Source organism: Ostrinia nubilalis, chromosome 25, assembly GCF_963855985.1.
Source record: "Ostrinia nubilalis chromosome 25, ilOstNubi1.1, whole genome shotgun sequence".
Lineage (NCBI taxonomy): Eukaryota > Metazoa > Arthropoda > Insecta > Lepidoptera > Crambidae > Ostrinia > Ostrinia nubilalis.
The window spans coordinates 4651646-4676250 of record NC_087112.1 but is presented as its reverse complement, the minus strand read 5'-3'; the positions used below and the strand labels follow the sequence as shown (position 1 = coordinate 4676250).

The 24605-nt window shown below is 35.7% G+C and overlaps 1 protein-coding gene and 1 long non-coding RNA gene across 2 annotated transcripts in view; one reads left to right on the top strand and one right to left on the bottom strand.

Moving 5' to 3' along the window:
- Window positions 1-24605, top strand: part of LOC135084273 (latrophilin Cirl) — a 418461-nt gene that overhangs the window by 367475 nt on the left and 26381 nt on the right. Inside the window, exon 3 of the mRNA XM_063979064.1 lies at window positions 21379-21568. Within this exon, the coding sequence (XP_063835134.1) occupies window positions 21379-21568 (190 nt within the window). The remainder of the gene's footprint in view (window positions 1-21378; window positions 21569-24605) is intronic.
- Window positions 4731-5966, bottom strand: LOC135084174 (uncharacterized). Its single transcript, XR_010259777.1, has 2 exons — window positions 5571-5966; window positions 4731-5362 (listed from the first exon to the last, which is right to left on the bottom strand). It is a non-coding gene; the product is annotated as an uncharacterized LOC135084174 (long non-coding RNA).

Genomic DNA, 24605 nt, shown 5'->3' with positions numbered 1-24605 from the left:
CTGTAATACGCGAAAGTGATAAATACATTGCTTTATCGACGAGGGTTATCCCCACTTTCGTCCCGAGGCGTATACGGATTGAGTTACGGGAATTGGCCGTAGTGATGTGCTCGATCGATTTGTAATCGATTGGGCGCATCGGGCGCTGGAATCGCTTTAGTTTTAATGATAGTATTTCTATTAATATCCAGTCTGGAATGGTAGGATTTTATGGTGAAAATCGGAAAAATATCAATTGGAACTCAAAGTTTGAAGCTTTTATGAAGTTCATCGCCGTTTTAAAATATAACACCTGTATTCGTTCGTTCGTTCGTTTCAGCCAAATGACGTCCACTGCTAGACAAAGGCCTCCCCCAAGGTTTTCCACAATGAACGGTTCTGCGCTGCCCGCATCCGTAGGCTCTTCCCGTGACCTTTACCAGATCGTCGGTCCACCTAGTAGGAGGCCTGCCCACGCCACGCCTGTATTAAAATACCAAAATCAATTCTGGATACGATGTTATCTAAAAAATCTCCCTGCCTTCCTACGTCTTTCCCAAATATGTGTCATGTTACTATTCTAATTAATGCTATTTTGCACCAAAAATCAGACTGGTCAACTGTGTCACCCTAGATTGTGCCTGCACTTGATGTCCAAACACCAATCTTCAGTCGAATAAAAAAATAGGATAAACAGAACATCACTACATTTCAACACCCCTACCTCAAGATTCGGTAGCCGGCGGCGACGCGTGCTTCGAAGAAAATATTATTTCACACATTAGTGCGTGGTGATGTTACTGTGACAAAAGGAAAATATTTTTTCCTTTTCTTTTTCTTTTTTCTGAATCTGCGGGATCTTGGGTCGTTATTCTTTGTATTTACCGGTGCCGTTATATTCTGTGGCACATTGGTTTAGAAGTTGGCGTGACTATTGATTTTAATTCTACTGATTATGTGTTTCGTTGTTTTTATGTAAGAGATCTATTGGAAATTTACGGCTTTTTTTCTTGGGTCCGAACCTAGAGCCTTCAAATTGTAACAGTTACGTTACTAGTTTTTTTTTTAAATCAAAACATTTCAAAATATTGTATGTACCAGTAACCTATCAAATGATAGAATCACAATCATCATAATCATTCACCCATCCTATTATTGGCCCAATATTTAAATTATGTAAGACTTGTACATAGCAATAGCTAAAAAATAAATTCGTTACAATTAACTACAGCCAAAGCCATCATTATTATCTTCAGTTCAAACTTCTATCATTCGGAACAATTGGAACGTAAAATTCGATTACGGAACCCTTCCAATCGGAATCGATTCCATTTAATATCGATACTTGTTTTCAGGGCGATTGCAACTGGCTAATTTAATTACAGACTGAAAACCTTTCCGTAAGTTCAAAAGTAATTACATTTCAGTTGCTTGTTGCGTTAAATTATTACAACTTATTGGACTGTTTCTCTTGATTGGGAGTTTTTATGGTTTAATTATTTGTAAGTTCTTTTTAGGGTTCCGTATCTTATGGAACACCTAGAGGGCCTGCGTAGCATTTAGACCTTATTTGATCTTTTAATACTCATTATAAACAAACCTTTGAAAATGCATAAAAAACTAACGCTATTAAAACTAAAAAATCAAAATCACAAAATAACCAACGCAATTACAACCCTAATAGATTTCTGGTTTCCAACTTTATACATTTTAATGTACCCTCAATGTTTTCAACAAACTTTGTACGTCTGGAAGTCTGAAGATATAATTTGCCTTTCCTTGACCTAAATCCAGTTCCAGCGACTACCTTAAACATCGTATTTTATTTGAAGTTACCACTGAAGGAAATCATAAAAGAAAAACTTATTCCCACTCGATTTGTTTGAGAAAACCGAAATACGTGATTCCATCGACGTTTTGTCACACTCAAGATGTGCCAAGATGGCGACACGTCACGTCAAAAGTGCGGCTTTCCCGCCACTTTTTCCCGCCCGCATTTATTTTTTTAACAGCACACGCAATTTCCTGTGTTTTTTTATTTTGTGCCAGCCTGTCCTCCTGCTATAACTGGTATTTGCTCTTGTAATGATCACTTAATCGAGTTGAAAGAAAGTAATTTTGCTGCGGCGTACTTTTGAAATTCACGAGGCCACGGTATTTTCTATTTATACCTAATGCTAGAGTCTTTGGTGAAATATGAGCGTGATAAGAGGAATTTCGTTCGCCATAATTATAATGGCCGGGAGTTATTTATTGTGAACGAACTCGTTACTTTTTTAATGGTGACCACTATATTACGCGGTGGGCGTAACCGCTGCACTGCCTACTGTAATAAATACCAGTTCATATTTATTGTTGGTTTCGTTCTATTTCTGCGTTTAGTTTACTATTTTTTTCTAAGTTTTATAGACGCATCTTTTAGTTTTAAACGTCGAATGTAGCTTTGGCTACAAAATGGCGAAGCATTTGAATTTGGAACGTGTACATTTTCCGTAAAAATAGGGACGGGGTGAACACAAAACACCTTCGCGTACCGTCGTTAAAATAACAGCTCCGCATAACGATAACGTTATTCACGCGGTAACAACAAGTGTATGTACGCGTTCCAGTTAAAAGGTATTCTTTGGATATGTCTAAATGACGCTTAATGGTGCTTTTCGCGCTGTCATTGCTGAAACCATTTCGTCACCACAACACATTTTCTCATTGCGGCTTTACAATTTGTGAAATAAATGTATCTAAATAAGACTAAGGCTTTGTGTTTTCAGATTGTAAGAGCAAATGTTTTTTAGAATATTAGGTTCGCAACGTTTTCTTTAAAACTGTAGTTATTAATTTGATATTTATTATGACTTATTAAAGCTTAGCGTGATTGAGTATTAAGGGATGTAGTCAAATTTACCTACAAAACTTTATTCCAACCATTATTCACTTAATTTATACCCATAACTGCGCAGTACACCAAACTCCGGCTTAAAACGAGACAAGCAAAGCCTTTGCAAAGGACGAAGCCAAAAGCCACGAACCACGACCGCATGATTCCGCTGGTATCGGTTCCGACCGCGGCGGTATCGGGTTACACCGCGATACCTGATAGCGTTGTTACTTAATCACGTGAAAATATTTTTATTTCACGTGATACCGGTTTTGGGTTAACAAAAGATTATGTGGAATGAGGAAGATGAGTGTAATTATTTTATAATGTAAAAAGATGAAACATAAAATATAAAAAATATTAGTGAAAGAATTTTTTCGATATCTCAAAAACTGAATTTTCTATGGGCATTCAAAGTTGGATGTTTTAAAAATCAACTCGCACTTGACCATTTAGCGCGTGACGTCACACCGCCCGTTACCTCCGCCGGGATGGCATTGCTCCTTCGCGCGCTCATAGACTCGTACAGTCATTTCGAGTTTTATAGAATTATGGAGTAAAAAATACCATGCAGATATTGTATAGTAACCCTTTTATACTAATACAATGGTTAGTGCCCCAGAAAATTACTTTTAAAGCTAAGAAAAGCTGATAAATACATAAATGGTGTAAGTTAACGAAAAGGGAGAAAGCGTTATCTACAAAAACCAGTCGATATTATTGCAAAGATCATTTTAATGCGAGTACCTACCTAAAGACAAAACACCTACCATTGTATATTTTTCATTACAAATTTTTTATAAAGTATTTTAGTGACATTTTATTTGAAACAGTAGAAAAAAAATAGAGAAACAAAACACGAGGTACGCACGCAGATGGGTTACTTAAAAAGTAAATTGAATCCTTTGAAACTTTAAAGACAATAAGACAATACTAAAAACTCTCTACCTACTTTAGCCCTTGTTATTGACTATGTTTTATGGTGGTAAAATAATGTTGTCGCTTCTTTGAGTTATCGATAAAAATCTATACGAACAAAATGTATTAACACATACTTTTCATTCTTGTGACAATCCGCCTGTAGAAGTCAAAGAGATAATAATACTCTAGAATAGAGTTATCGTCATCATCATCGTCATCTCAGCCACAGGACGTCCACTGCTGAACATAGAACCTCCTTCAATAACTTCCACATAATATCGCACAGTTGGTAGAGGCCTGCATCCAGCGCCTCCCTGCTATCTTTATCAGGTCGTCGGTCCACCTTGTGGGTGGACGTCCTACGCTGTGTTTTCCGGTACGTGGCCTCCACTCCAGAACCTTTCTGCCTGGGGCAGAGCTGCGGCAGGTTATACAGAAAACTAAGGAAGGAGTATAACTTGCCACTATGCTTGACGTTCGTGGAATATGAGAAGAAGGCCTTCGATTCGATCGAAACTTGGGCAGTGCTGCAGTCTCTCCAGCGGTGCCATATTAATTATCGCTACCGTTGCTGACGATATTGTGGTCATGGCACTCATGGCAGAGTTGCTGGAAGACCTCGGCACAATGCTCAAAGTCCTTAATCGAATATATCGGAACAGGTAGGCATTCGGATGAATACGAACAAAATGAAGCTTATGTCGAACTGCGCCCTACTCAGTTTCGTTTCGGAGCTTGATTCTCGCGATTGTTGACAAGTATTGTCTACCTTAGACAAACGATTAATAGCCCGACGGATTAGCAAGCTGAAATGGCAATGGGCAGCTAGGGCACGTAGCGTAGTACGCCGAATAGAGTTATCTGCAATAGAAATAAAGACGAGATATACGAAGATTCAAGTAGAACAGAAAAAGAAAGACGTAACAGACTCAAACTATAAATATCAGGAAAAACGTTGACGACCCTCGATAGAGTTAGAAACCAGTTTTAACTGTGACAAAACAGACTGTACCTTACTTCCGATTCATGATCGTACACTGATTCCATAGAAAGTTACAAAGTGTACACTAATAACTTTTTAAAGTGAACAAAAAAAATCATCAAGCCCGATGGACTGATCTTTGTGTCAGATGGTTATGGTGGTAGTACTACTGACACATATATTTTTGATACTGCCTTGTATAGTTCATATCTTTGACTTTAATAAATTTTAGCTGAGATCCAACTTGCACAACAGTTTTGGTTTCCTCCAATAGCACGCTACTTCGGTACAAGCGGGATCTTCACTACGTCTATACATATAACCTTAAAACCAATTAATGCCATTGTATGTTTGCATTCTTCATTGCTTGCTGCACAAACTCCGCATTCCAGATTTTCCAATTTATTCGTTATCTTCAGCACAAACAAATGTACAATGATATGCCGTAGCTCTAACTTTGTGTTCAGGTGTAGTAACTCTTGTTTTTACTGTACACTGCGGATATAGTCTTTTCAAATGAACTTACCCTACGAGTATTACATTATGTCCATAATTCGATAGTTGGATAGTTAGTCTATAACACGACTGGACGTGATCGTCCAACTCTGTAAAAATAAAATATTAAGACATAACGTTGCTAAATTATTGATGGGTATTATTTTTTATCGATAACCCACAGCAATCTGACTGACAGCACTAGTACTTTTACTTTTAAACTAGATAGAACTTTTATAATCTACCTCAAATACTACAAAAAGCGTAAATACTAAATACTCAATTATTTATTGCATCCATAATAATAGGTTCACTTACCTTGCAAGTTTTAGCACTTGGATTTCTGCAATAATATAGGTACTTTGCATGTTTTCTGAAAGTATCCGCAACCATAAGTAAATCTACTTTCGGAAGATTATTTGGTTGGCATCAGATACGGTTAATATAAATAAAAAATGTATCGAAATGAACGAAAATAAGTTTACAGAGCGCAGCTAGCACCCGCGCCGCCCGTCCGTCGTTGCCCAACGAGCGGTGTGACGTCACCGCCCGTATTCCAGGGGTGCTATCAGTTTTCGCGCGTTCCCATATTGATTTGCTTATAAAATATTCAATTTTCGTGATATCAACAAAAAATTTTCACAGTTAGTCTTATTTTAGCTTAAAGTTTTTGTTAGGGCTGAAAAAGGGGAATAAATTTTGATTTACATCTTCCTCATTATGAATATTCTGGAATTAATACTATAAGGTCTGTAAAGTAACTATGAAATATTGCTCTTTTCACTTGAGTGTGGAGAGAAATTAATAGTTGTACAGATAAAGAGAATTCAAATTCAAACATTTATTATTATGAAACATGATGTGAACATGTCCCATTCGAAATTTTAAAGCAATACAAAAATAGTAATATAGAATCTAAGTTTCATCAGTTAGGTTTATTAAAGCTAAGTTTTTGAGTCTTGTTGTGTGAAAAAATGTCATTTTATCTAGATCATTCAAAAAACTTGTCAATACCGACATTTTTTCACATTTAATAGCCACATACCGAAGTGCATAAAAACTCGAGACACTTTCGTCCTCTACAGTCAGACACAAAAATTTTTTCCTTATCTCTACAGCCTTAAAGCCTAAAATAGGTCCTCTCATGGATTCGAACCCTGTACCGTCAAGGATACCCTGCGAATGTATGTAACTTAATGCCAGACACTCAACCATGGTCATTGAGATCGGTTGCATGGCTTCCATGAATGCTTTTGCATGTCCTAAGATGGGGCGCGAAGTGTTGTTGTGCAAAAAAAATATTTTCGTTTTTTCTCTCAGTGTTGCAATTTTAAAGGAAAAATAACATCACTTTTTGAACTTCCAGTAATTATTATTATTAGTAAAGAAGAGCAAGTAAATATGCTGAAATATTTTGTCCAATTATGAATTCCGCAATTGAAATTCAATATTAAATTAAAACACATTTACCTACCAGTGTAAATATTCATTTGTAAATTAAAACTGCAACGATAATGAGCATAGAGTTACTGTACCATAAAAATTCATAAAATTAAGCGAAAATTTAGCAGGAAAGTGTTACCAACCGGGCGATGTTGGAAATCATTGGGGTGGGCCTATGTTCAGCAGTGGACGTCCTGCGGCTGAAAATGATGATGATGATGATGAAACTAAAAATATTTTTAATTCGTGGTAGCTTTTCCTGCTTGAATCATAATATCTTTAAGGCGATTACATGGCCGAACGACCTTGAGCATTAGAGCGAGACAACGAGCCACTCGCCGCGCGCCCGCGCTTCTTGCCCGATACCAAAGTGCGCTCAGAATACAGATGCGAAGCGCTGCCAATTCTAACATAACTGCCTACGGGAATGTTAACTTGATTTTAATTTACGCATATCGAAAAAAAATTGCGATGCTTATTTTGTGTTTCAAAACAGAATTTTAAAAAAGAAAATAAATCATTATACAGAATAATAATAATTATCGTCAGCATATTTTCAAACTGAAACAAAATTGAAATAAATGATTATATTTCAATTAGACATCATTATACTTTAATTAGTACCATAACTATGAAAAATAAACAGTTATTTCCTCCTGTAAAGTTTGCAAAAAGGGACATACCTAAGCAGTTTGAAAGTTGAGCTGACGATATTCGTGTGTCTAAGTGAGCTTCTAAACAGTTTTTAAGTGTGTGTACGAGTACCTACCTAAATGTAAATGTCTGTCTGTGCAGGTATTCAAAATATTGGTCAAATATCGGTCAACATTGAATAAAATATGTTTGATCATCGAATACAATTTAAGACTTTACTTTCTCCGTTATTATTTTTTGGTAAAATCGAGAGAAAAATAAGATTTTAGATTTTTGCGTTCCATTTCAACTAAAATAGATAAACACGGATTGAGCGACATTTTTATTTACATGTCAAGTACGAATACGAATACTGTGTGTCGAGGTAACGCCACTACAATGTAACATTATGACAATATGAGGGTAAATCAAACCACATACAAAAACAGACTTCTTTTTCTATGCGGTTATTATTTTTGATTTGATTTTGAAATAAATCATATAAAAAAGCTATGAAAAACAGTATATCAGAAAAGATGGAGATGTTTGAAGAAACTTTTGATGGATATTTTTTTGTATTATTTTCACATTTTCATCCTGAAATCCAATATCTAATTACTACAAGTGATATTTAGTTATTATCGTTGGAAAGAAGAGATAATTAGATGTTTTTAATGATCTTAAAAACAATCTACTAACACACATATTTTCATTTTTTTAATCAATTTCAAGTTATGTTTTTTATCGTGTTTTATACTTTTGTTAAACTTTGACTGCTCGTAATTAGCTATCCAATCATTATCTGGATATAAAATGTTTTTATTAGAGTAAAGACATATTGGATCTTCATACCAAATAAAAAAAATCGGTTGAAAACGCGACAAAAAAAGAAGCAGTTTTAGGTAAAATTTCGGATTTTTTTTTTTATAAAAATATCAATAAAAAAAGTAGCTCATTTAGGGTGAAATGGGTAAACCTTTATTCAAAATAACCTTACATACGAAGTTTGTCTAACGTTCTACCAAACACCTGTAGGTATATTTTATATATTATTATCAGGGATCAAAATAGGTGGTACCTATCAATTTACCTGACCTTATTCGCGACGAGATAATTGAGCTGGATGAATCGAAAATTCCCTGGGTTTTTGTGGAGACCAATGAGATAAAAAAAAAACTCATACCAACCAAAACCAATATACCAAACGGGGTACCCTGTAGATTAATTACCAATCGAAACGCAAAATGCACAAAAGTGATGTGATAGTTTCCAAGAAATTAATAAAATACGGTTTTGTTAATTACAGATTTACAGAATTTAAATAATCCTTTGTAGGTATTTTTTGTTGTCTTGTGATTTCCTATACCTAAGTGTGGTGACGGCAGAGTAGAATACATTTGTCACCAACCCCTACTCTTCCCGCGGGTGTCGTAAGAGGCGACTTAGGGACTACACATCAAACAGAGAATGGGCAGCAGCGCTCTCTGAAAAACATCAATCTTTTAAACTGCGATCTCCAACCCGCCTGCCTAGCGTGGAGATTATGGCAAAACCCTCCACTATAGTGGAGGAGGCTCATAGTCCAGCAGTGGACTGTAAAGGGCTGATGATGATGATACCTAAGTGCGTTGTTTTATTATTATTACCTACTAATACATAATAAAAAAATCCCTATGTATATCTCGAAGTATATAATAAATCTATACTTATAATAAATCTGTAGAGAGGTCAAATCAGGGGGTGATTAGTGATCGATACTGATGCCAAAAATGCAATCAGTTAAATTTTTGTCTGTCTGTCTGTCTGTCTGTCTGTCTGTCTGTCTGTCTGTATGTTCCTTATAGAAACAAAAACTACTTGACGGATTTTAACGAAACTTGGTACAATTATTCTTCATACTCCTGGGCAGGTTATAGGATACTTAGGAATTCCCACGGGAACGGGCATTAGCGGGAAAATCCTTTTGTATGAAAAATCTAAACCGCTTAAGTTAGACGCTTGAAATTTGGAAAGCAGGTACGTTAGTAAACTTAAAGCTTAGTTATAACAGGATATGGCAAAATTCCTACGGGAACGGGAATTAGCGAGAAAAAACATTTGTATGAAAAAATCTAAGCCACGTAAGATAGACGCTTAAAATTTGGCATGCAGGTACCTTAGTAAATTTAAAGCTTAGTTACAACAGGATATTGCAAAATTCTCACGGGAACGGGAGTTAGCGGGAAAAAACATTTGTATGAAAAAATCTAAACCGCGTAAGTTAGACGCTTAAAATTTGGCATGCAGGTACCTTAGTAAACTTAAAGCTTAGTTACAACAGGATATTGTTAAATTCCAACGGGAACGGGAGTTAGCGGGAAAAAACATTTGTATGAAAAAATCTAAACCGCGTAAGATAGATGAAGGGGGTAAAACGGGATCCACGCGTACGAAGTCGCGGGCGGCCGCTAGTCTAGAATAAATAGATAATCAGACAAATAAATCTAGAAAAAATAGATAATCAGCATCTTGTATACCTATGTATTTAAATTATCTTAAACATTTTATAATACCTATACATATTTAAAATGACGTAGTAAATACTTAGATCACTTTCATTCAGCCGCCGAACTACTATGAGTACCGAGTGTACCATCTGCGCTATAAATTCTTTATAGAAAAACAAAGAAGTGGAGCGTGCCGATGTGCGACACAGCCTCCCCGTGCGAACGCTAGTGAAAGACTGAGCTCCCGCTATCGCGCGGCCCGCGCGTGGAAATTACAGGGTATTTTGAATGTATGACACGTAATACATTATTTTTGAAAAAAAATGAACAACAATTTTTTAGATAATTAAATTTTCTATCATTTGGTGAAAGAATCATTAAAATCGCTTCAGCCGTTTAGGAGTAGTAGGAAATTTCTTTGGTGAAATTAGAAGAAAGTTAAGATTTTTTTCTGTCAAAACTAATAGTTGTAACAAAAAAAACGAACAACAATTTTTTAGTTTAAGATATTATACATCTCACACATATTTTTTTTTCTTGTTTGGATCATCCATTTAGGAGGAGTAGGGATTCAAAGAGAGGTCTATTTTGCAGTTTTGCCTCACCTATCGCCTTAACGAGTTGACGTAAAACGGAAACGTAAACGTAAGCTATAGTAGTAATATTAACCAGCTAATAGTAGGTAGGTACACGTGTAACGTGTACAGGTTTAACCCTAAAAAGTTATGACAATTCATAGCCGTATATTTCCGGGGTCCACCACACCCCACTATTTCCTAGGTGAATTATTTTTTAAGTGTTAGAGGGTTTTCGGGGACCCCCGTCATAAATAAAGCGAGTTTTATTCTGTTGTTGATGTACATTGTGTACTAAATTTTAGTCGGAAGGGCCTTTCGCACCCGCGCCCTTTCTGTAGGGTTGGTTCCTGCACTTTCGTAGATAAGGCAGGTGTATTGTAAGATGCGGTTTAAATGGGGTTTATAGGAATGGTACTTATTTGAAGACGGAATTTATCGATGTATTTGATAGGGTTGGGTGTATTGAATTGTTATTTGAAATAAATAAATGACACAAAAAAGAGGAGACTTAATTTGTTACACATCACAACAAGAAACAAAAGTGGAAAATTTTCAGGGCGTGTATACTACGAGTACAATTCCTCTACCTATTTTGTCATGTAAAGTTGTGACCACTATAATTATAAGTATTTTTTGTTTATTGAAATAAAAATATTCCTATTAATATCTTCGTTACCTAAGGTTCAGCGAAATCAAAATATTCTTACTTAAACCTTCATTTTTCGAATATAAAGCTGTGCTAACACTAATATGGAAATAAATGGTTTAAGTGTAGCCTTGACCAGAATAACCACTAGGTTGGTTAAATTGCAATTACAAATCATATACAGGATGAATTTCTCAAGTTTGCATGATTCGTCCTTGGATAAAAATAGAAAATAATCTCCCAGGGGCCAGTCAGCTAGACTTTACTATAAAATGGCCAGGTATTTAAGAAGTAAGAAACATTTTATAGTTGAATTATGTTAAAAATAAACCCTACTATTATACATAGGTATTTTCCTTCCTTTGTTCTGAGTCAGTTTACAGTTTGATATTATTACCTACTATTTTGCTTTTGGTCTCTATAAGTCACACCATCCTAATTATTTGGTATAGTATAATGGGATGAGTATGAGTATATTCTCCATAAACTCAAATCTATTTTCCAAAAATATTATTTTCATATTGTCAAAAACTATCTCAAAAATTCCTTTTTTTCGACAGTTTTCGATCTGGCCAATAAAACAACCTGTATATCCACATTTTACCGCGTCGTGGCTTACAGCTTCAGTCGTGACCATTATATTGGATGGAATAAACGACACTCGATGCGAATTAATTCAGTTGATCCCCGATCCCCGATCAATCGAATGTCTAATACTTAAGCGTATTTCTGAATTTAAATTATACCTAAATCGTGCTGCACAATTTATGAATACAGATCAAATCGAACCGCGTACAGACTTCATTTTGGAGGGAATTATTATTATCTTCTTCTTCTTACATCGTGTGCTTTATTGTAACTGAAGTTACACTGACTTTTCAAGTATGGTGTCAGTAAAATGGTTTAATATTGGAGAGCAGAGAATCGTTATAAAAAGTGCAAATTATGTACAACCTACAAAGAGAAAGAATAAAATGACTAGTAGCTAAACATGGTCATTCGAATATATTTGTTGAACTATGTAATTAACCGACGACACAAAATAAATCTTCATTCGTTAATTTCAGCCAAATGACGTCCACTGCTGGAGAAATGCCTCCCCCAAGGAGGAAATAAATCTTACTATTTTATAAATATAGTAAAGCATTAATTAAGACTACTCGTAAAGATCTTAACTCACGCAATCAAAAAACCTTTTCTTATCACTCCAACCATAATCTTGTACCTACTGAGAAGCAATTATGGCCCTCGACACTCGCAATCAATGTTGCCGGCTTATAACTGGGCCTAACCCTCTGTCGCAAATTGTATAACCGGTGGGTCTCTTGGGCCGGGGTCCCTGAGACCCCGATTGAGGAAAAAATCTTATTTGACAACCCCTGCAATTCTCACCTCCCCTAAGGTCTCAGTTCTTCACGCTTCCGCTTGGAGGAGCTAAATTGTGTGCAGTTTTTGGGTTAAGTTGGTATGGAGGATACTTTTTGTTTCTTTTAAGTACAAGACTCAAATAAAACAAAATTACGTTAGAAAGGAATAATATATAATTTCTCCTGGACTAAACATGATATAAAAGAGCTTTTTATAAGCATTTTCATAAATAAATGAGTTTTACTGTCGCATTTTACAATAAGAAACACGCTACGAATAAACGGCTAAACGGCTGTAAAATAAAAGACTATTTTTTGCGTAGGTGTATCAAATAAATTAGTTTCACTGACATTTTATTACTACAACAAATAAGACATTTTACATCAGCCATCACATCAGGCACACATTTTTAATATCTCTATCATGTTACAAAAATAAAAAACGTCAAAAAAAATCCGTCTCCACACCACAACAATGCACGAAAAACCAAAAAGAAAAATGGCCGCGATGTATGCAGGAAGCTACTTCATACGATACGTGACCAGGGGCCCATACATTGCTGTTAAAGCGCCCTGAGGGCCCTTTCCTGTACACTCCAGTGCACAAATGCAGATGGATATACGCACTTTTTGATATATTAACGCGGGTAGAATAACATGTGCGGAAAGTGTAGTTGCGACAAAAAACATTCGTCGCCCCCCACTTATTGTACACTTTTTACTTAAGCATTTTTTAGACATTTTTTTATTGGTATTTGTACACTTTTGCTTGTCCTTAAATGAAAACGGATAGATAGATTATATCCTACTTAAATAAATACATAATAATAAAAGAAACGTGACTCTGTATGAAATATTTGGCCTTAATCAGTTCTAAAACATTTTTAATCAACTCGTTATAAGTTATTTACATAAAATCATGAGTGAAATATTCGATAATTACTTTTATTCTGCATTAATACAATAAAGTGATAGAGAAAATATTTTTCTAAATCCAATTTTCGACATGACTGTATCGCACCCTCTAATACGTTGCACCGAGCATGTGAACAATTTACTAAATCTCAAGAAATATCACTTGATAATATTCTAAGTCTTATGCTATACTCAATAAAAGCTAGTATCGCTTAATCGTAGCAAGGTTATTGAAACATAAGGGAGATGATGTCTCAATTAGGTACCGATGTCCACTCGTTATTGTGACACGAGTAGTACTCGTTATAAAATACTTCGTGACAATCATGTGATATTTATTTATTTTCACGCAGTATTTGTTATCACTTTCAATAAATGAACTAGAATTGGTATTGTTTAGAAAAAAGAACTTTTTTGTCTTCAAATTGTTTGTATTCACTATGACTTAACTTCTTTCATTCTTCATCGAGTACTTAATTGCAAAAAGTAGTAGGTATATTAAATACAAACTTATAAAATGTGCGCAACGAATTTAAATTTAAATTTTTGAATTCCGAAACGTCTCAAGTTGCAGCTAAACCAAAAATCCAGGAAAATCAGGTAGAGCCCGTATCGCGTTCTAAATTTAAAACACGTGGCCATAAATTTCTCAAGTCCGAATCGCTGAGCGCGAGTGACGTTACATCGATTCGAAAATCGAAGGAGAAGGTTTACAGCTTGTTTTACGATCGCCGAATCACTGTGTTGGCCACAGTAGAGGCGGGAAAAGAAATCTCTCTTCCTAGGACTCTATGCTAGGAAAACCTACTTGAAAATAGCGCTTTATTCAGATTCAGAACTGTCTTTATTTCATAAAAACTTGTTTCTTACAACCTTTTCAATTGTTTTAGGCCTTTATCTGAAAAAAATATTAACTGCGCTGTTTTTTTATCTGCAGGCCTATGTTTAGCAGTAGACGTCCTGTGACTGAAATGATGATGATGTTAAAATAAGTTTATTATAGTATCAAGTTGACCTGCTGTATTAAACTATTTTGTGGTCAGTTCTAAGGTCCGGCTTGCGGTCGGCTGATAAAAATAAACCGGGACCCGCTGGGGTTGCACATTTTGCCTAATAGTGAATGGGATGTGGGGTTGCAATGAGGAATTTATAAAAGTACCCACTCTAGATGTAGAGTTGGAGAGAGATTTGTGTCTATAAAACTTTAGGGGATTTCCCGAGCGGAGTAAATACAGTTTTTCTTTTATTTTGCTAGCGTTCTCGATTCGATTTATGAAGACTTCTTTTTCCGCTATCTTATTACTATTAGTATTTACCTATTATGATACAATAGGAAATGAGATTATGTATATTATATGAATATAACATTTTTTATTGTCTATACCAATTTTCCTCGTTATATTAGTTCTACATTACCTATTTAATTAATTTCAGAACAGTTTCAGCTCAGTTTTATTGTTCTACCGTCAAAGTGATAGAGTTTTAACAGCGCCAACTTTGGGGAACTCATAAAAATTGACATTAACAAATCAAAAGCGAGGGTAAGCGTCCTAAAGAGCCGTTCACACTGACTTTACTCTTAAAACTTTAAAGATAATATTAATTTTAATGTACTTTTGATTTGTTTCTTGATGCCATCGTGGTCTCATGTTAGTGGCTTATAGGAATAAACTTTTCCAACTGATCTGTCTTCTCTATACAGCTAAATAGTTAGTTATCACCTAAAGGTATAGTTATATTGAGAATTCAGGATGTCTTCGCAACGCGCTTAAAAAATAGATAGATAGAATAGATGTGTGACTGAAGAATCTAAATCAATATCAGAGAACAAGGAGAGACAAAGAAAGAATCAAGAAGAATTGAACCTTATTATGTATTGTCTTGTGATTGGAATTGTACTCATTTTGTTGCAACTTCAATTGTGAATGCGCCTTTACACAAAGTCGAGTCGGACGCGGGTAGTATGCAAATACGCTTAATTAAATCCATGGACCCTATTTCCGTCCAAATTTATTCGTCAACAGTTTTATTTTGCGAGTTTAACTTTCACATTTCCTCGTATTTTTACTTAGTTTGGAGATTTTTAAAATTTCGCTTGAGAATTTTTCGGACTCATCGAATCAGATATTTTGTTGAAAGGCTGATTTAACTGTTTTAAAGGAACATAGTAAAATCTATGTTTTTATTTGGGAATTTCCAATTGACATTAGGTACAGGCAGCATTGTACCGTTAGCGTTATCACGTTACATAGTAAACTGAAATCAAGCTTAAAAGTCCCGTCTCCTTGGCAGTCCCGCAAAAAACTGATCCGTTCGAATTTGTAGTCTGAATTTCAAACAACTTGTGTTCACATCACAGTCCAGTTTTGCGGGATCCTGCATTATTGGATTGCCGTGAGAATAAGTCCTAGTTCAGTCGTATGAAACTGCAACATAAATATTCAAAACAAAAGACAAAAAGCGCCTTGCAGCAAACAAACCATTAACATTAAATTACTTACTCATCCTAACCGAAGCATTCATTCATCATGCATAATTAATTATTCCATAACATTCTTATAATCCCCTGAAAATTACTGCAAAACTGTGCACTGGCATTCCACCGCAATGATCGTATGTTGGGCACCTATTAATCAAAAAGTTTGGGAATATTTAAAGTAGGCACAGATTAACGTAAGCCGCCTGTCCGCGCGATAAATTTAACGTTAAACGGTAAAGTTTAACGAACGACATGTGTGATGGGAACCGGGTATCGTTATGGAAATTGAATACTAAATTAAATTGCATGACACTGGCCAGTACTTACTGTGCAATGTGCAAGCTGTAATAGAGAAAGAAAAAAAGATTCGATTTTCGAATTTACAGCTGCATGTCAAATTACGCGGTAAAAAAGACAATAGTATGCATTCTATTCTCTGAAATTGCTTTCTTTTAAACTTTTCAATTCCAAAGGCTGAGTTCGTTCGTTCGTTCGTTTCAGCCGACGTCCACTGCTGGACAAAGGCCTCCCCCAAGGATTTCCACAAAGACCGGTCCTGCGCCGCTCGCATCCTGGCGCCTCCCGCGACCTTCACCAGATCGTCGGTCCTGGCTGAGTCATCATCATCATCATCATTTCAGCCATAGGACGTCCACTGCTGAACATAGGCCTCCCCCAATGACTTGGTTGGTTGGTAGGGGCCTGCATCCAGCGCCTTCCTGCTACATTTATCAGGTCGTCGGTCCACCTTGCCCGGTCCACCTGGCTGAGTAAATGTAGTTTAACCTTAATTCTTTAGATACAAACCGCAGTAAAACCATACTAAAGTCCGCTATTAATCGCTATACTCGAAAACGACAGACAAAATTAAATTCACCAGGAAACCAATATTGTTACATCTGCGACTGCTATAAAACAGCAACAACGTAATACTCACCTTCTGACCTTCGATTTAATGTTTATTTTCCAATGAAATCGGCGGCGGTACCAAATGACAGCTATGTATCGTGTAGTCTGTGCTTCTGTGTTTTGGATTAATACTGTCACGCGAGTTTGAACTTTATTGGGTTGGAATAGGATGTATCTTTTGAGTTTAAGATGTTTTGGGATAGATGAGTGGGTAATTATGCCATTTGAAAAAGGGAAATGTAGTAGGTACGGAGTTATGGGGGCGGTGGGTTTTGGCTATTAAATATTTCGTTTTGGTCCACCACTTGAAACTCTATGAATGGATTGCAATTAACACAATCTTCAAACAGTTTCATCTTTTTTCTTAAATATTTTTATTATACCGGATGTCCCAAAAACAATGGATAACTCTGCAACTATCGATAGGCAAAATCAAAATCAAGGCCTCCTTATGATCTTTGCATTTTTATAAAATTGCCACCTGTGATAGTTTTTCTCATGAAATTCAACAAACTAGTTCCAAATAATTAAAAAGAAGAAAAGGAAAATTTTAATAATCTCGCATCGCAATCGCTGGTGGCAATTTTCTAAAAAAGAACTTGAAAATCTCAAAAACTTGTTACTTCTCAGTTCAGTTCCAATTTTGCCTCCGTCGAGAATCAAACCCGCAACTGTAGACCCCAACCACCACTCCATTCGTCCATTTTTGTACCCCAGCATTATTTTCCAACTCCATCCAACCCATCTCGTTTCCAGACATGACTCGCAGTTTTGTAACCGATCTGTCAGAAACGTCATTAATTTGCCAGATTTATTACAACCATGCACTTTGGTCGTGGGTTCGATGCTCGGAAGGGGCGAAAAATAAATAATTACAGTTATCACAAGCTGCTACCTAATTATATGACCCCTATCGTTTAGGGTTTGATAACAAGGTCTTAAATTGTCCAGTGGTAAGACTCGACTGGTTCTGAGTTCGATTCCCAAACACATAAGTTGCCAGTGCACGTTCGTTCTGCATACAAAAACAATTTCAACTTATAAAATATTTTTGCTTATTACATTCGACAGTATAATATCATGTACAGCAAGCTAAAAACTGTATCATCTTACAGTAGATTTAAAAAAAAATAGTGGTTTTAAATTAAACCACTATTTTTTTTCTGAAAATCTACAAGAATGAAGCTTAAATCATTAGAGCAATATAATTATTAAATATGACTTGTATTATGCATAAGTTTGTATGTAATTACTTATCTCTTTAAATTATTACAAAAGACTTCAATTTAAAATAAAAACCCAAGAAACATTTTCATTTTAAGCTTCATACACTCTACGTCACTTCATTTTTTAAAACCTTTATCTTTACATAAATCACTGGGGTGGATTTCGATTTTGCGAAAATCGCTCAAGTCGATCCTCGATGTCGATAATGTATAAAGCTCGATTCACACATATCAATTCCGTCAGTGTCCGCTCAGTTCAGTATCAGTGCTACAGTGTTGCGTCAGTGAAATATTTTGAATATTTTAAAATGTCAGAGCTGCTTCAATATTCTTGTTCAGAAACTATGAAGTAAGTTATTTTGTTTTTGATGCCGCGGCAGCATCCGTGATCCGACAAAAAATATCGTCGTCAACGAATACGTCCGTGATTGCCGGTGTCGGCACTGACACTGAGAGCACTGTGTCGTCACTGGCACTGACAAGTGGGGATGTGTTCATAGAAACTGTATGAAAGAATATTTCGCACTGTGCCAGTACTGAGCCTGAACTGTGACTTCACTGATATGTGTGAATCGGCCTTTACTCGCACTCGACACGCGATCCTGCACTTTGCATCGATAAAAGTGTAACAAAACCGTGGAAGTGTATTAATAGGGTTCGGTTTTTCAACGTTGATAAATCTTAAGATTAGTGGTGGCCTTATCGATAATAACGTAGCTTAGAAGTATAAAAATAAAAGAGTCTTAAAACTGTTTTATTAAGAAAACTATTTTAAATATTTTCTTATCGGTGGAATCAAGATTTGACAGAACATTTTATTACTATAGCACAATTTAACTGGCTAACGCACTTCTTATTCATTAATTTATGTATTTTAAGGAAATATTTTTTTAATACAAGATTACACGTTTAAGGGATTATCATTTAAACCTTAGATAAGTGTGATTTTAGTTCATAAATATGAAACTCTATGTCCCTATGTTAATCTACAAAATGACGAATTACTAAGACATCAAAATACAACCTACAAAATTCACTAAAGATGTCTCTCTCGTCTTCAAAACCAGAAAAAAATGCTATGCAGTAAAATTATCTATTTATTATTTTCAATAAGCCATCTGTATACTAAGGCTGAGTTGACTGACCACCTGACCTTAATCGACGTTTTGTATGGAGTTTGACAGATTTTTGACGTTTGTTAAAGTCAAAATAAGATTGTGCAACCCAGCCTAAACTTTACTTAAGTTGAAAATAAATGTCACATATCTCAAAACATCCCATCATCACCCAAGAATATCCACAACTATTCTAAATCATAAAGAAAACGTTTGACGTTAAAACGCCAGTCACCCCCCTAATTTAGAGCGTAAGGGGGTAGGGGTCATAAAAATGATTTATAATCCGTGTCCAGTACCCACTTTAGGGGAAACAATTCACAAGACAAGGGGATCAGGTAATTACATAGAAAAAACGAATATGTAAACTTATATGGACAGGGCAGATTTATGATAAAAATATTTCATAAGTAGATAGCTGATATTTTGGGGGTGATGGAAAATTTCAAGATTCTATTTGTCTTTTAGTTAATTCAGCTATGATAACTGAAATAAAACTTGGTTTAATAATACATGGAAAGGAAATAAAAAGATCAAAGTTATTAAGGGTTAAGGACTTTAAAATAATAATAATTTCTTACTAAAATGTAGTGACTGTGATGAGACTGCCTTCGTCCCGTTATAATTTAAAAACATTGGTCTTAATTTAAGAGTCAGTTACGCCGTAATGTTAACTGAAGGAACACGCCATATGGCATTAAGTTCGCCTCAAAACTTAAACATAATGTAAGTTTCAAATAAATACATAATAGGAAGTCCAACAAGCACCAGAAAACGATAAAAACCACACAAAATCAATCCTATAGTTCTAAAAACATAACCCTCTTTCTGGCGCAGTCGGGTAAAAAACATCTCTACTCGTTTATGCAAGACAGTTGTTAACAAAATCGAACTACGCCCACAAAAACTCCCATCAAAGATGAAAACACACGGGCGAATACTCGCGGGAATAGCGCTCCTTGCTGGAAAAGGAAACAACATTCATCTCTCCGCAAATAAACCCAATTAAACGGACGGGGGTAGTGTTGCCAGTAACACGACGAGTTGGGACAAAATCGGGACAGGTACATGGGACAAAGCCAGGACAGGAACATGGGACGGCAGTAATGATATATTTTGCAGGACAATATGTCAGGGACATGGGACAACCGTATTGATATTATGCGTTGCAATGCAACTGTAAGTATAATGATGACTATGTCAATATACGATGACGCGAGATGACAGTTCTGTGAGTGTTGAAGCTGATTCGTTGATCGAATCCTGAAGATGCTTTAATTCTATTTAAGTTATCACTGATTCTGCTCCATGTTTGTAAAAACTGAAAACACAACTCAAACCTATAAAGGTTTCTTGCACAGTATTGATTATGACGTTATTTTTCAGAAAATGTTCTTAGATGTCTACCAAAAAAGAAAGAAAAGTCTGATTTGGCTAGCTCTTTATACATAGTGTGACTACATAAACTACATAATCTATATGTCGGCCAGTAACTTGGGACAGTTAATGACTGGGAAAGCGGGACACTAATCTTGCTCACACTTGCACATCACTAATCGAGAACCATTTGCGCCTTTCGGGACAAAAAGAAAAACTGTCGACTCAACGTTTCATAATCATTTTCTGAACGATCCGAAAACAAGAGGTTTCAGAACGATTTTGCGAACGAAATGAAGGATATGGACGGTAAGCGAAAATATTTCAGGGGTTTTACTTGGTTTTATTATCAAGGGAAGCTTACTACGATCAATATTGTGGCTAATATAATCAGAGTATGGTTTGATTAATTCAAGAAATTGATTGATAGAGTCAAACAATGTTTGAGTGTTAGGTAAATCTAATACTTACAAAAAACTAATTTAATGCATTTAAGACTAAATCTGAGTTGCACCATCTTAATTTAACTCAAACGTCAAAAATCTGTCCAACTCCTTGCAAAAACACCGGTTATTTTTATACTCGTAGTTACGGTTAAAGTAAGTTGGTGCAACTCAGCCTAATTATTTCTTCGGTCAAACAAAACGTAGTGGAATTGGTTGTTTCAATTTAGAAGTAACTCCAAAACCTCTTTGCGATTTACAAAAATAAAACGAAGATATTCTTCTAATTAAACGAAGTTTTGTTTAGATAAAATAATTTACAACGCATTTATATTTTTACGTTGTGATTATTTCTAAAATTATTTATTCGTCTGGTCACACAACGTCACAGTGTCCCAACTCAAAAAACGCAAATTCTCATCCCTACATTTTCTTTTTCTATTCTTTCATAGTGCTAGTCCCATCTAAAAAATCTCAAATTCTCATTTCCATTTTTTTCTCTATTCCAGAACCAAGATACGAAACGGCGTACGCATGTGAAGGGAAGACCCTCAAGATCGGCTGCAGCGAGGGTTCCGTCATCCACCTCATCAGGGCGAACTATGGAAGGTTCTCGATCACGATCTGCAACGACCATGGGAACATCGACTGGAGTGTCAACTGCATGTCCACCAGGAGTTTGCGGGTTTTACATAGCAGGTTAGTTATCTATTTTTTGTAACATTTTTACACATAAAAAATACTGTCTTTCGAAACAGTGAGCCAAAGGGTTCTTTCGAGTAGGACCTTCTTAAACAAACGCCTAATCATCAGAAACGAGTATCTAAATTTAGACATGCGGCAGCGTGTCAAGCCAAGTTCAAGTAACAGAACTGGCGAGCAGCAACGTGTGTAATATTACACGAACCATTTGGAGCCACTTTTGACTATCTTGTTATAGCTGTAACAAACCTCAAAAATCTGTCCAATTAGATATAAAAAACACCGGTTAAGGTTATAGTAACCGTTAAAGATGTTCCACAACTAAAAGGTCTTTATACACTGTCAATAGCAAATACCCAGCAATAGATCCCACCGTAACCGTTCCATACACAATACATGCAACGTTTCATCACGTATCACTATACTAAACATGTGGCGCCATCTGAGCTCAGTCCAAACAATTCACTGCGGATTAGACAAAAACAGGTCACGGTGCAACCTGGCCATAATCCGCCGTTATTGATATTGTCCAAATAAAGCATTTACCGTCACATTTGCGGTTTCCATTATTTCGGGAGCTTTGCTAATTTTAGTTGCGTTATGCCATTTTGCGTAAATACCGTTATTTTGTTAGTTCTGATGAGCAATAATCAATTGGTGTTATTAAATTCATATTATCCATAATCCGGCATTTATCGAATTCAGCACAATAGCTAAGTACCTACTTACCTAATTTTACATAGTACGATTTCATTTTAAATTAAAATTTATTTTACGAATTTAGTCTACTTTTTAAATCTTCAAAATTTTGAGTTGACACACTATTACATCAGGCCAATTTGACTTCAAAAATATTTCTTTTTAGTACAAAATTTTATCGTTTTGCTGACCTTTTCACGATGCCCATTAACTGTCGATAAAGCAAACCATTTAAAAAGAATACCCTAACTAATTAAACCATATCGGGAGATCAATCAGAGCATTAATATAAGACATTATTATTTATTATTAAAGACATGAAGCGGTATCGTGTCACCAATTAGAGGCAAGTATCATATTACATAATTATACTCGGCCAATTAATTATTATACAAATGATGAGACGGAAAAATAAATGTAAATGATCGGAGAAATGTTATAGTATTGATTAACGTAAGTCCAGTTCAGGGATCCGCGTTACAGATGCATAAACCATTTGCTATGATTGTGTAGCGAAAAACCCCATTGTTAATAAAATCCTTTTTTATAGATATTCTAATTAAAACCACAGAATACATGCTGAAATTGCCGTATCTGAAAGAAAGAAGCCGGAGATCATGGATTGTAGCATTTCTTGGAGTAAGCCTCGTCCAGCAGTGGGACTGCCACCATTGGCTGAAATGAATGATGATAATGAATGACTGTTTTGTCTCTTTCCATCATAGTGTCATTAACATTAATTTGACAGATTGTGATAAAGCGTTGATTAGCAAATACTATACTGCCAAGCTTTAGTAAAGTACTAGTTTCAAATTCTACAAAACCAGAGCGTTTGTAGGTTCGACACTCAGTCTGATATCTAGTAACTTAAATCTGAAAACGGTGTGCTTAACATGACTTTACGTTAGATGTGTGCGTCAAAAAATCTATAAAGATTTTAGTTCTTGAAAGTAGCCGCTAAAGGCGCTGTACAATCTGCCAAACATTTAATGACTTTTTTTGAGGCAGTTGCTAGCGAGCACACCTAACGTAAACTCATAGTAAGCACACTAGATTACATCTAATTAAATACTTAACTAAATATAGCTTTGAATAATAATTTTATTTTACGGAACTCTGAAACAATAACCGTTAGGCACTTGAAGCTTTCGGAAATATCATCAGGAACATGTTTTGTTAATTAATTATTTAATTACTTGTCTTTATGGTATCCTACTACTGTATAATTAAAAAAAACAGATTAGGATTATGTAGAAACAGATAACAGAACTTGTTGTTATTATTGTCGCGGAAATCATAATATTTAATGCACTTTAATGTAATGATTTTTGGAAGTTATCAAATAAACAAGGCAGTGGACGTCCTGTCTAAGATAATTAAATAAATACGTACAAGGATGTTTGAAAAAAAGCCTTTTAATAGTTCGGACGCTCTTGCCTTCCACTCTTGAGGGGTTTGGGTTCGATTCCCAAGTATAAGAAATAACGAACTTCTTGTACCTAAGTAACTAACGCCTGTATTCACAAACATTACTATGAGGTCTCACAGTGCGCGTGGACGCACAGGGTGACACACGAATCAATCACAGAGCTCTATTCAACGCTGTGTGTTCGATTTGCTGCTTTACTTAAGCAAGCATCGTTTATAAATACGGGCGTAACTATTCATTAGGATACAATAATAATAATGGACTTGAATTAACTTGTCACTTGATTGATTAAATACGCAATTTTAATTTACTTACACTTACATCTATTATAATAGATTAAAAGCTAAGAGCTAAGTTTTATTTTTGAGTTTCGTTTCAAAACACAGGTACAGATAAATACAGTATTTATGTTTTAGACACCAGAATCAGAACAGAAATATCAGCCATAGGACGTCCACTGCTGAACATAGGCCTCCCCCAATGCTTTCCATGTTGCCCGGTTGCTAGCGGCCTGCGTCCAGCGCCTTCCTGCTACCTTTATGATGTCGTCGATCCACCTTGTGGGACATCAGAATATTGTTAAAAAATCATCCCTAATACAACTTCAGCAGACCCTAGCTAGTGTTTAGCTTACTTGCCGTCTTACTTACCTTGGTACTATTACTTATTCTGTGGTCCTACGCTTTCTTGCTAACTTTACGATGTCGTCAGTCCACCTTGTGCCTTGTGGGACATCAAAATATTGTTACAAAATTACCCTAAATACAAATTCATAAGATCGTAGCTAGTGTTTAGATTACTTGCCGTCTTACTTTTGTGACCTGGTTGAAGTAATACAGCAGCTTTTTAGAAGTTAATTTAGATCCCATACTCAGAACCTGCCTTCACCCATTTCACACCCCATCA